Below are 13,702 nucleotides of genomic sequence, written 5' to 3' on the forward strand. Positions count from 1 at the left end.
TATGCCGCATCCTTCGCCGCATAGCACCCAGTCTTGGATGTATCTCTTGGGGTGCTTTCTGTTGGTAGGCTGTCAGCCAGGGCCGTCACCTTCTGTATGAGGTCGGGATACATGGTACGATATTCATTATCGAGGCAGGGTCGTGCGCAGTGGTGGGTTTAGAGGCTCTACCCATATGCCAAAGCCCACAGCAGACCGCTCTGAGGTATGGGAAATCATAGGGAGTCTTACTGGTTGGCATATCTGGAAGGCGCTGTATCAGGTGGCTTTTGGCGAAGAGAGACGTTCAGTATAGGCGCCCTTAGCAGAGCTCTGGACCTCCGTCATCCACTCCCTTCGAGGCCAAAGGGATCAGATGCAAGGCGAGTCCAGGGCTCGTCAAGAGCTCCGAGGTCATTTCATGCGCACTTGGGGCGGCCAGGACCTGTTCTTCGTGATGCAGGCAGGCAGCCCCAAATGGCAATACACCCCCCTCCATGGCTTCTTGCCCCTATCCCCCCCAGACCGCCTTGAGAGGCTTGCATATATGATGTATCTATGACTTTCACCAGCTCCAGCTTGATCTTTACTGAAGTAATATAATTAGCCACACTTTATTTGCAAAAAAAAAGTGTAGGGACACTTGTCATGACAAGTGTAGGCACACTTGTCTCAAGTGTAGGCACACTTGTCTCTTCAAAATGACACATGTCCTATTCTAGATGCCGCATATCACTTTTCAAGAGAAAGAAGCTTGTAAACCTTCTACTCTAAAAATCTCTCAAATGGTTAAGAATTCGAGATAGCTACCTGGGGTCACACTAACTTTAGTTTGCTACAGGTTGAGAGAGAGCTCAGATTGGTAATACTCTGACAGCCCATTGTAGATATTTGCTTTCAATATACAACATTCATACTTTGCGGTTTCAATGTTTTGCTGCCTTTTTTTTTCTCTATCTCTCTTCTCTTCGTATTCACTTCTTTCTCCAGTCATATGCTTCAACATTTGCTGCACTTTGACATGGTATCAGAGCAATATTGAAGCCAATTGATCGTGGGCAGATCTGAAGAGCAAGTTTCAGCATGATACCAAGGCTGCATATTCAGCGTTCAAGGGTGAGTAGAAGGGCTGCACATCAACACAAGGCTAAAGCAAGTGGAGACATGTGAGAAAGGAACCACGTTTGCTGTTTTGTGCAGGATTTGTTGTCAAAGGAGAAAAGTTTGCATTTTCAGCCTTTTACAACAGGTTTTGATTTTTAGCCCCCTCTAGGGTTAAGTCAAGCTCGGGAGGAGTGGAGAAAGCCCTATTAGACTACCTTTTCAAAGTCAAAGGGGTGTACCCTTTGTTTTGTGCAAGCTATTCAAGAGCCATGTCTTCAGAATTTGATGAGGAGTTCCAAGCGATTATGGACCGTAAGGTTGTGCTGTTATTGGCTTTTCCATAGGATCAAAGGCTAGATGGGGAGAACCAACGCATTTAGCAGGTGATGATGCTTGTCATTTTGGAGTCTTATGATTTGGCAAAGCTTGTGACCGAGGCCATTGATCATCCATCGGCCTAGCATCTTTCCAAACTTTCTCCTTCGGACAAAGCAAAGTTGTCGAAGGTACAGGCACATTGGGACAAGCTGAGTGACCGCATGTGCTCTTTCCTATTTCTCTCGTGCATGCGAGCTGTGATAGCCTATATAGAGAATCTTACCAATGTTTAGGATATATGGCTAGAATAAGATCAACTCTATAATAGGATTATTGTAATGAAGAGGGTTTATTTGGAGGTGCAGATGCGGACAATAAACCCAAGTAAGTCCGCTTGGTGTATTCTTTCGCGTCTTGATTGCTTCAAGATGAATCGAGACCCTTAAATGTGAGGAGTTGGTTCCTATCGTCTTGGACCAAGAGGAATAACCACAAGGTACAACTTCTAAGAAATATGAAGCTGTTATAGGTCAAGCTTCTCCAAAGAAGAGGAAGCAAAAGCAGAAGGAAGACAAGAACAAGAAGAACGAGAAGAGGATGCATCAAGGTGCATTTGCATGTTCTATTGCAAAGGATAAGAAGAGGATGCATCAAGGTGTAAAATGGTGGGAAACTTTTGGGGCTGAGGCACCAAATTTGCAGTGCTTGGCACTTAGGATATTGTCTTAAGGCACTTGTGCTTCACCGTGTGAGAGAAATTGGAGCACTTTTTCTCTCATTTATATGAAGAAAGGAACAATCTTAAGCCAAAGAATATGGAGAAGCTTGTTTTTATACACACCAATTTGCATCTCATTAACAAGTTGAAATAAAGAGGATTTGAGAAGATAGAGTTGACCTTGGAAATGCTAAACAAGGAAAAGGATGAGGAAAGGCTGCTTTGCTTTGCAGGAAATGAGTGAGGAAGATGATGAAAATTCAGCTCCTGTGACAGTAGGTGCATCCAGTGCTGGTACCTCTAGTGTGCCACAAGATGAGTTGGAGGATGAGGAGGATGAGGGTGAGGAGAATGAGGATGAGGAGGAGGATACTGGAGATGAAAATGAGTCAACTTGAGCAGCACATGGCACATGCCACAGCAAGTCTATGATCTTGAAGAGTCTTGAACCTTGTCTCTTCAGTCTCTTGGGTTGTCTAGAGTCTAGAGTACTATGATGTATTATGAGTCATGACATTTTGTGATCTTAATGGGCTGATTATAATCTCAAAATTCATACAATGCCCTCGTCAAATTCCAATGTATTATATGCTTGTCTTTCAAAGTGCAAGCTTTGTTGAAATGTCTACAATTCATATTAAGGTTAAACTTATTATCCTTAAATTTTCCTATTATTCTAAGAAAAAAATTAGGGCAACATATGATTCAGCCCAGGTGTCTGAATCATACTTCAGTCATACTTTCATACCCGTATGCATATGGAAGTATGAAACATATGTTATCGACTGTGTATCTTCTCATACTCCATTTCAGACATCTGAAATCTCATTTCAACACATCTGAATTACATGGTTGGCTTTTCACACAGCTCTTATGTTAGTCTTTAGACTATCCTGTACCTTGTGATGTCGCATTCTTGTTCCATACAGGGCTTGTACCAACTAACTGTTCAAGTGGGTAGGAGCCTGGAGTATTGCAAATGCAGCCTGCAAGTACAGGTGCCCAACCAAGTGATGTACCGAGCAAGGCTTGAGCTCACAGCCTCATGATTATGAACCTATGTAGGCCATAACATTTGGGACATACAACTTTAGCCAGCTTAAATTTCTAACACATAATCCATTACACTACACAACCAAGTGCCGACAAGAGTCGAGGTTGGCACTTCCTTTACCCAAGAGCTTTTTGTAAATCCAGCTATAGTCTCCACCATGATTGGCTGTAGTGAAGAGAAAGGGACTGTAGACGAAGATGGTGAAAGAGAGAAAAGCAAGCTTGTGGTGGCAGAAGACACAAGCTTGAGGCACAGGAGTGAGTTGCAATCAAGTTGTAAAATGCACGGGCAAAAGCAGAGGCTGGCCTTTGGCAAATCTTAGACTCGCCCACAGGCACCCCCAACTTAACTGGTTAACAAAATTTAGTAGTCCAAAAGTTTGTTCTTTGAAACAAAATCATTTCTGGAACTGCCATTTTTTTCAAAACCAAAAATCCCAAGGATTGAGACCAATATATGAACACTCTCTAGTAACAAGAAAAGTGCCTTTGGGTGGGGGGATGAAGATTCAGAAGATGGGGAGACTTACCTTGATGGATTGAGAGAACCAGATGTCATTGGCCAAGACCAGCAGTTGTGACAATTGCCTTGTATTTCAGGAAGCAGTTCTTGAAAAGAATATGCCTTTGTCAATAGCTTGAAAAGAAATCATTCTACAAACTGCACTATATCTTCAAATGATGAGTAATGACCTTTTGTTTGATTATGGGTTGGTGACTGCCGCAGGCCTGCCAGACGGTGAATTTTCCCAGGTTTATCTGTAATTTTTGGTACATTTTTTAGGATGTACTATTTCTATCCAGTATTTAGCAGTTCAATTCTGAACCATGACGCTTGTAGAAACTGTTCTATTGTAGCCCTTTCATGACATTTTCCATATACAACCCTTATTTTGCTGTTGAATACTAACAATAAATGTACTGTCTGGTCAGAACCGCTATCAAGGAGTTAACTGCTGGCTTGATGTTAGATCCTGCTAATATGGAGTGCAGATACTTGAGAGCATCTTGTCGGCATGCGCTCGGGGAGTACACAGATGCTGTACTCTACCATCCTTTGACTTTTATAAGGCATGCTTGCAGACTGCAAGTAGCTGTTGGATTGGATAGTTTGTTGTTTCTTGTAATGTGTTTATTGAATGCTTGTATATTGAATTAAAATGAAGCAATTTAATCAAGGTTTGGCATGATTGTTGCAGGTCAAAGATTATGACTTTGTTCTAGACATGGAGGTGGATAGTAAAGAGAAGTGCTTGCTTCAGTTATTGGCATTTTACCAGGTAGATAATTTCTTAGTACCAGTACTGTGTTTGGTGAAATGAAGTATTTAATGTACTTGTATGGTTTCAATCATAAATGTAAACTCACAAGCATTTAAATTTGCAGCGTGTTGTTGCACTGTACACAGCCTCTAGAGCCAACCTCCCATTCAGTTGTTTTAACATTGACCAGGATCTTCATCCTTCTTTAAAGGTAATACACTATGTTTTGGTTGACTTGCTGCAATTTTTTATAATGCAGACAAAATGAATTTTGGAGAGCAGGAAGCCCTTTCTCATTTTTGGAGTCATGAATATACATCTGTTCTGTGTTCAGAGATTGTTTCTTATCATATGCAAAGCTCAGCAAGTCCATCATTAGGGGTGTGCTTGTCTAAGGGACCGTGTAATGCAACCTTCTGCTAATGAAAAGAGAATGACACACTGTATTGCTCTCTATGGGAATTAGCAGTGTTGTATTTGTATGACAGGAAGCCTGGTGCAAAAGGGAGCGCCCAGATGTTACAATTGCATCATATTGTTCACAGCCCCCAGTAAAGGATTCATTAAAGAGTGGGCGTTTACGAGGACAGGATTTTGTGATTTCCAAAGCCAAAAGAATTCTGCTTGAGACAGCTGACCAGCTTGGGTGTAGAATGCAGTACAGCTGTCCAGGCTTTGTGAAGAATAAGCGTCAGGTGCTGCATAACTTGATGATTCTTTTAGTAGTTTTTGGAAACTTTGTCATGGCATGATTGTATTTGCCATCTGAATGTTTAAAGCTTAACATTTGACAAAAGGGGAATGTAAGTTTTCATGGGTTTGTATAAGACTGTTAGAGAATCTGGATAACACTTGTGCTCTTTTCTTTACTAAGTTCTTGGTGATCTACAAGACATAATCTATACTGATGTGTTTTGTAGGTAAGCTTGCTTTAGAACCACAGTAGATTAAGATGAATGTTAATGGGTCCAACACAGATTTCACGTATTGCCTGAAAACCTTTCTAGTCATATAGTTGCCTTACATTTTGGTTGGTGTACCATCAGAGTACAAGTCAAACAAACTCGTTCATGTTGTCTGTTCTGGAAACAAGAAGAGTCAGAAAAGTAGAGATTGCAGAGATGTGTGATGTGTCTTCTAGATGGTATGATACATGATATTGTTAATGAAGCCAGTAAACATTTTCATGAAGTTGTGATAATTTTCCTACTGGTTTGCAGCACCGTATGGCAGGCTTAGCTGCTCTTGAAATTGCACAAAAGGTTCTAAATACTTGGAAGGCCATGAGGGAGCCTTGGTCTCCTAATGAAAACACCATTGGTGCAAAAACTGGAAAGAGAGTAAGGAAGAGGGAGAACCCAGGAGTGATTAGTCATAACCGTGGCGGAGTATGTAGCAGCAGTAGCAGTAATGAATATTTACTTTCCTGCAGCTGCCATGATGACAAATCGTCATCTGGAAGGCTCACTCTAAATTGGCAGGACGTGTACTCCATTGCTGTTAAGTGGAGACAGATTTCTGAACCTTGTGATCCAGTTGTTTGGGTTAACAAATTAAGGTGAGCAATTCACCATTGAGGTGTTAATTCCTTTTTAAAGTTGTGATTTGATAAACAGATTTTTTTGCCATGAAGTTTTTGCTGTCTGAGCATTTTATGCTGATGTAAAATTTATGGGTGGGATAGGGATTAAAGAGGTAAATCATCCACGCTAGTCCGTTAAAGAGCTGTTTGAGTGATTTTGGATCACTGTTATTACAAATAGGGAGGCTCAGAGATGGAGATAGTTCATCATGGCAACTGCTGCTTTATTGTGTGTTAGAGTAGGGTGTACAGAAGGAGGACCAATGAGATAGACAAATGTGGAAGTTTTATTGTGGCTAAGCTTGAAAGAGGAATGCTATGCTAAGCATCAGCAAACAGATTAGTAAAAAAAGAGTTAGGAGGGATATGAGATTCACCTAACCAAAGCTTTCTTTTTTAGATGTGTTGTAATTAGAAACATCCCAGATTAATAGCAGGTTCAATATGTGAAGTTGAGTTCCTTGAAATTAGCCTTTTACATATTTGATAAACTCATACATTTTCTGCAATTTTAGCCTAGAATACAAGGCAACATTTGAATGTGTACAAGTGGACCCTCCACAAAAACAATGCATAGCCCGGGTAATATTGTGTTGTTTTATGACGGCCCAACTTATGGATTCTCGGCATCCTTGTAATAGCTTATTCTTTTATTATGATTGAAGAGTTCATTTAGAGGAAAGCTTAACTTGACTAAGCTGTAAAATAGAAGTTTCACAAAATTTAAAAAAAGATTGGGTCTTAAATTTAAGTGATTTGACAAGCTGAAGTCACCACTCTGAGGTTTTGGAAGAGGATTCTATAGTCATTTAGACCAATCAAGACACCCTGTATAGATTGCTCATCCCATAGTGTGACTTGGTGAGCTCCTCCTATGCAATAGTTTGATAGATACAGGTCCTAAATGAGGGAGGCATTGTAAGGAGTTTGTGTAAATTGTTGGAATAACTGCATAAGGGCCTCTGATATTGGTTGAAACACCTTTCTATTAAGAGGTCCAGACATATGGCGGGTTCAGTACATTAAATTGAAGCCAACTCTGGCTATTACTCTAATTTCATGAGAATCTTGTACGGTGAGGATTTTGCCTCCTGATCTTGCCTTGCAAGCTTCAAATGCACAGCAGAAAAAAAATTGGGATGCTGTCAGTCAGGCTTTGGTTTTGTGATGGCTGCCAAAGTCATTTTACTTGTTAAATATGCCCACAAAACTGTTGCAGTAAGGACGGTTGAAAAAAAAAGGCGGCCATGGTCTTGTTCAGAGACAGTCTGCAACCCTTCTCCTTCCAATCATCACTGTACACGTCTTCTCTTCTCCCCAGTAGAACATATATTGGTATTCCTAAATTGACATGAGGGATGTGACAAGGAAATGCCACTATTTTGGGGGTTGTTACTTTATTGGCCCCCTTATCCTATGTTTACAAAAACCCTTATGCTTAGGTCAGCTTCAGTGACGGTACTTAAACACCAACTCCTAATCCACATACATGTGCTGCAATGGAATGTGGTGATATGTCAGGTAACATCTTTGGGTAATATCAGCCAAAAATGGATGGATTGTGTTAGAAACATGATTGAACAAGTTTGCAACACTGTCACAACAATTTCAAATGAAGGTTAGTAAACACTCACCAGCAACTAGAAAGCCTTTTGCCTCGAAAGAATTCCAAATTCAATTGCTGACATCTGCAGTTTTTTGTGAAATTACTAGCTGTCCAAGCATATTTGGCACTGGGAAGCATGTTTCAGGGGAGGGCCGGTAGCTGTCACTGAACCGGTCCCCCTTATGGTGAGGTGACAGTTTTCAGGAGCAGATAACCTAGATGGTTATTCAGATAGAAGGAACTCCCCTCTCAAGGAGAGGAATGGTTTGATTTCATGATACCAAAGAATGGAAATGGTTTGATTTGAACAACGTGGATGGGCAAGAGGAGGTAGCCATAGAGAGTGCAGTAAGGGAAGGAAGTTTCAGGAAGAACGAGAGTTAAGACCATGTCAATCTTTTCCTTCTAACAGAAAAAAAAGTGGTTTTTCAAGGAGCTCTTGTACAGATATTACGAATATCAGGCTCATTTTTACCAAATGCTTTGAGTTGATTTACTTGAATGATCAGAATCATGTTATTTCAGTATTTATTATCTGTTAATATTTGGGATCATATCTCTTTTGTCGGATCAATAACTGCATTTCAATGTGAATTAAAGCACATGAGTGCTTGATCTAAAACTTATTCTGGTTGGAAATATCATAGCAGCATAGCTCATGAAGATAGTCTCATTGCATGTCTATTTAAATAAGGCTATTGTAAGTATATGGCCAATCAAATATCTATTAGGCCTCTCTTTCTGATCCCCTGTTTACATTCAATTAAAACTTTTGCTCATATGGTCATCTTTGCAGTGACAAGGAGTTTGCTGCTGGTTTTGGGTCACACACTCCTATGGTCTTAGGGCAAGCTAGAGTGGTGCGATACTATCCGAATTTTTCTTGGTAGGACAATTATGCTATCTCACTGCATGTTGCTTCAGGTTTGTAAACTTACCTGGAGCTGACAGAACCCTGGAAATGGTATCGTCATTATTTTGTACAGGGCATTCACAATATTGAAAAGCCTGATGATTTCTAGAAAGTGTGTGTACAATGCTTCAAATGATCCGGTTGATCTTTCAAGTGTGGAACAATTGGAAACTGTGAGGAAACTCTTTTCTTTCAGTTATCTTTGTATCTGTCTCTCATGCTAGATAGGGACTAAAGATGGAATGCAATTGGCTGGATTTATATTATTTTTATTATTTACATGATATACTTAACACATGGACTTGTTTGTCTGAGCGACCAATTTGGCCTCTACCAGACATTACTATATCTTTATTTACATCTTCCCCTCTCTCACACACATGCACATGCCTGAGGGCCTATCATGCCAGACCCACTGACCACCTACTTCCTGCCAGACATAGATTCGATATGTTATCAAGGCTCTTGTTCACTTTACCTGTAAAACCGGTGCCTCCGCCCCGTCACGGTCTCTCCTGAACCCAAAAAAGGCAGGGTTCACTACTATTCTTGCTTTGACGTTTGTCCCCCTTTTTGTCAAATGAGATTTTATTCTTAAATTTGAAAAGTCACAAGGGAGTTCTCTTGACCCATCAAAAGTTGGAAGTTTTATCCTTTTTCCTGAAGTAGTTGGAAATTCAGAGCTATCCCAAAAGGCAGAGTTCACTCTTCTTCCTTTTCTTGCTTTGGCTTTTGTCCCCCTTTTTGTGAAATGAGGTTTTATTCGTAAGTTTGAAAAGTCAGGAGGGAATTCTCATGACCCATAAAAAGTTGGAAACTTTATCCTTTTTCCTTAACTAGTTGGAAATTCACAGCTTTTCTATAATCGTGCATTAGATGATAATGAATGATCCATGACTCCACTGTATGAAAAAAGTGTGGAGAAGATTAAGAAGACATTTCTGGAGAAAGATTGGCCAACATTCGTATGCCACAAGTTTTTTATTAGAAAATTAGATAGTAGATGCTTCTACACACATGTTTCAATGTGTGCTTGTTGCCTGAAGGATCAATAATGTAAGGGTCAATTTGCACACAGAGATGGACAATGGCTTGGAGTGTGGACCAGACCTACATATCAGACAGCTGTAATGAATAAGTGGGGACAATCCATTAGTTAAACGCTTGGAAGCCTATGAACCAGAATGGGGAGTATAGGGAGTATACTGCCTGCTTATTTTGCTCTTTAAAAGCATTTTGTCCAGTAATTCTCACTTTACAATCTTAGCAAGTCTTTTTTATTGACAAGAAGGTTTAGTTACTCCCCATTGTCCCAAGTTACAGCAGTCATTGAGAAAATTTATTATTGGCAATGATATATAAAAGTTCAGAGCATGACCTAAGCTCTTAGCTTCATATTGGTACGTGCAATGTGTTTTGTGTTCCATTGGAAGGATTCTGTTGAGTTAAAGTTCTATAGTAATATTGTTGCTTTTATGAACAGCGCCTCTGCTGGTATCTGTGGGAGCGGCTGCGGCTGCTGTACACCCACCACCCTGACACCAGTCCTCCACCTGCCTGCCACCACCTGTCCTCTCACCACTTCACTATGTGCCCTGCATTGCTCTGCTACCTGGCCTGTGCTGCCTCCTACTCTCGTGCTGCCTCTAGCTGACCCGCACAGTCCCCCTGCTTTCACACTACCTCCTGGCTTTGACCTGCCACTGCTTCCTGCTGAGACTTGCCTGTCTACTGTAGCTCTCCACAGCCACCATCACAGCTGACTGCCTGCCCAATTTGCAGCTGCCCTGCAACTGCTTTGCCTCCTCCTGCTTCTGCCAATGCCTCTCCCGGTGCTCTACCTAGACTCACCCACTCTCATCTGAACAGCAGCTGCTCCCTCCCTCTACAGCAGCATTCCCCCTTGGATGATCAGCAGTTGGGTGGTGTTTGTGAGAACAAACAGAACAGAAACCTCTAGTTAGACACCACTGCACCGCAGAGGTGCTCCCTAGTTACATGCCTTGGGAGCAGCACTCTCCAAGTAACAACTTCAAACAGTTCGTGCTACAAAGAACTAGGGGAGACTTCAATCCTCCGACCTCTAGAGCACAGCATTTGGATTGGCTTTGTTCGTGACCCTATGCATTGGTGCCTTGCAGATAGTGGAGGTGGTGCTGATCAGCCAAGGCATATTCATGGTGCATCTTACCTAAGCAGACACAGTGCAAGAACTCGTCAACAAGTCTTTGGTTGTATCTACTAAGGAAGTTATTTACATGGTTCTGTGGTATAGCAGTTTATAGTCTCAAACTTCGGGCTTCTCCACCTTTTCTCCAGATATCTTGTCACCCTCCTCTTCCCAAGTCTCATGCTCAAGTATTGTTGTGTATGGAGCTAATGAAGATGGACCAGCAGGCTATGGAGGGTGAAGCTCCATGGTGGAGACACACACACACACACACACACACAGACTAATGTCTACATAAGGCCAATGTGACCTATGAGACAAAATCTATAGTACTTCCATGTCTAATGTTATCTCATTAGTAAGGTGAAGATAACATTAAAATAAGTGGGCTATGATTACACACTTTGTGCCTTTCTGGCTTGTTGAGATGGCAAGCTCAACACGCACGGACATTGATGATGGACCGCCCGGCTAAATGGGTCCGCACATCTACACTCAGCACGTCGATGGTTATTATGATTCTCACATGGCCACTAACTTATTACTTATTATATTTAGTTTATTACACCTACCTACAGCTGGCATAGATATAGTGCCAATCGATTAGTATAGTTTTTTATGCACTGTTTGACTTAGTAGGCCACTTTCCTTTATGTTGTATCTTATCTATACTTTGTATACATTGTATTGTGTGTGGAAGAAGAAGAAGAAACCAGGAAGAAAATGGTTTGGTCTTTTTTCACTATACGATGGGACTATGCTAGGGTAGAACCATGTCTAGTGTTGTCCCATTAGCCAAAAGAAAAGAAAAACCAAATCTGATAGAACCATGCACAAAAAATGTGGTGGAGACTATAGAACCATGTCTAGTGTTGTCCCAATCGGCAAAAAGAAAAGAAAAAACAAATTTGATAGAACCGTGTACAAAAAATGTGGTGGAGACTATAGGTTGTAGCTGATCTCAAGATCTACACATGATCTCAGCTATAATGGGGTCCCTAATTTGCTCCACTAATATGTCTAGTGGTGATTCTTCGGTGTCTTGTGGTAATGGCTTTGATCCGGCTATGGTGTAGTCTCCTCGGACGTGGTCCTAGTAGACAAGGTCATTGTGCTCAACGAAGTGAAATTGCTCCATCCAATGTGACTCCACGGCGTGGAATGTAACGTGTTTGGCAGATGGCTCTATCTCTACTGGGTTAACAATGTCAATAGGGTTGGATCCATGGAAAAAGTCTATCACTGCCCCAAAAAATTAAAGCCTTGGACTTGAAAGTCCTCTTTCCCCACTCTCCAAGCACTGACTATAGGTGCATTTGTAGCCCCAATTAATCGAGTGTGCACACACATAGAGATGAGGTGAAGGTAGAGGAGGAAACTATAAAATGCAAGTGCAAGAGCAAGTGCCTTAGCATCTTTGTGTGGGCTGCTCTTCTCCTCCCATCCTGCTATCCATACATGCAAAACCCTAGCCCGTCTCCTAGCCTCTTCTTCCAAAGTAGCATTCATTACTTTAGTCTTGTTGATTGATGCTCCCTTATTCTTTTTTACTACCTCAATCCATGGGTTGGCCCCTTCTATATGCTTCTGTGTTGTCTTCGCCACTTCTACCTGTGAGTGAACCTCCCTTTCACGTGTTTTCAATGCCTTTTTCTCTTTTTGTAGTTCTTCTTGCACGTTTACTTCTTTTCTCTTAAATGTATTCAAATCTTCCCTCAATTCTAAGATTTCATTTTTACAAGCATCTACCATTTTTTGCATTTCAGTTTTCAGCCATGCATTTTGGACAGCATTTGTGCCTTCAATTCATCCTTAAACTTTATCTGCATGTCTTGCATTTTTTCCAACTTATGTCTCATAATTCATTGTTCAAAGCAAATCATGAGATGAATTTCTTTGTATTTCCTTTCATTCATGGTGTGTGAGGTCTTTTCATGCCTATCAGATGCTGAGGAGAAGGCAGACCCGACAGCCATACATCTTGTACCGTGTGTTCTTAGAAGGGATGTTGAATATTGCTTCCATGGATGGTTGTGTTAGTTCTTGATCAGATTCATCTCCCAAATATTCATTTCCCATGGTTTGATGCTTACATTTTTCTGCATTATCCATCCCTCACACACTGTGCAGAGCCACTTAGCTTGTACTTTGTACCCGTCAAATCAGAGAAATGTCTGTGATTCCTGCAAATTTTCAAGTTTTCCCTAACCCCCTCACTAAATTCTGCAGGCTCAGTAATCTTTTACAAGCCCAAATGCCTTCACACTGTTACAGTCACTGCAGAATACAAGTTGCAGCCGCAATCACTGCATCACTGCATGTCAGATTCATGTTAGTATGCACAGCGTAACAGTCACTCCTGTGTGTTTCATTCAATCCCCTACGTCAACACATTCATCACATTCACTGCAGAGAGAGCATACAGTACTTCTGGGTCAATATTACTGCGTCAGTACATTTATGGAATGGAGAGAGCACTCCTTTGTCCATACATTGCTGTGTCAATACATTACTGCATACAGTACTCCTATGTCATACATTCAATATTCATTCATGTCAAGAGAGCAGCACAACACGTGCATTCACGTCAGGTGCCCCACAGCAGGTACATGCACTTTTTTTGCTTGCAAATAAAGTGTGGCTAATTATATTACTTCAAAAAAAACCTTGAATACAAAGAAGTGTTCATGCTCAACAGATTAGCTGGATCTGATGCTGAGCCACAGATATATCGAGTATACAAGCCGCTCAAGGCGGTCTAGGGGGGATGGGGGCAAGAAGCCATGGAGGGGGGGTGTATTGCCATCCAGGGCTGCCTGCTTGCATCATGAAGAATAGGTCCCGGTCGCCCCAATTGCATATGAAGTGAAAACGGAGCTCCTGATGTGCTCGAGACTTGCCTTGCACCTGGTTCCATCGGCCAGGAGGGAGTGGATGATGGAGGTCCAAAGCTCTACCAAAGTCGCTTGTACTGAAAGTCTCTCCCCGCCAAAAACC

General features: G+C 41.5%; 1 protein-coding gene across 2 annotated transcripts in view; it reads left to right on the forward strand.

Annotated features, from left to right (window-relative positions):
- Window positions 1–13,702, forward strand: part of SRFR1 (Tetratricopeptide repeat (TPR)-like superfamily protein) — a 154,997-nt gene that overhangs the window by 101,755 nt on the left and 39,540 nt on the right. For both annotated transcript variants that reach the window (XM_087686474.1, XM_087686475.1), the window contains exons 12-18: window positions 4,106–4,214; window positions 4,372–4,452; window positions 4,559–4,645; window positions 4,923–5,129; window positions 5,655–5,992; window positions 8,419–8,508; window positions 8,609–8,708. In XM_087686474.1, the coding sequence (XP_087542600.1) occupies window positions 4,106–4,214; window positions 4,372–4,452; window positions 4,559–4,645; window positions 4,923–5,129; window positions 5,655–5,992; window positions 8,419–8,508; window positions 8,609–8,708 (1,012 nt within the window). The remainder of the gene's footprint in view (window positions 1–4,105; window positions 4,215–4,371; window positions 4,453–4,558; window positions 4,646–4,922; window positions 5,130–5,654; window positions 5,993–8,418; window positions 8,509–8,608; window positions 8,709–13,702) is intronic.

Source organism: Lygodium microphyllum, chromosome 10, assembly GCF_053477565.2.
Source record: "Lygodium microphyllum isolate KBCC chromosome 10, Lygodium_microphyllum_v1.1.10, whole genome shotgun sequence".
In the NCBI taxonomy this organism is placed as follows: domain Eukaryota; kingdom Viridiplantae; phylum Streptophyta; class Polypodiopsida; order Schizaeales; family Lygodiaceae; genus Lygodium; species Lygodium microphyllum.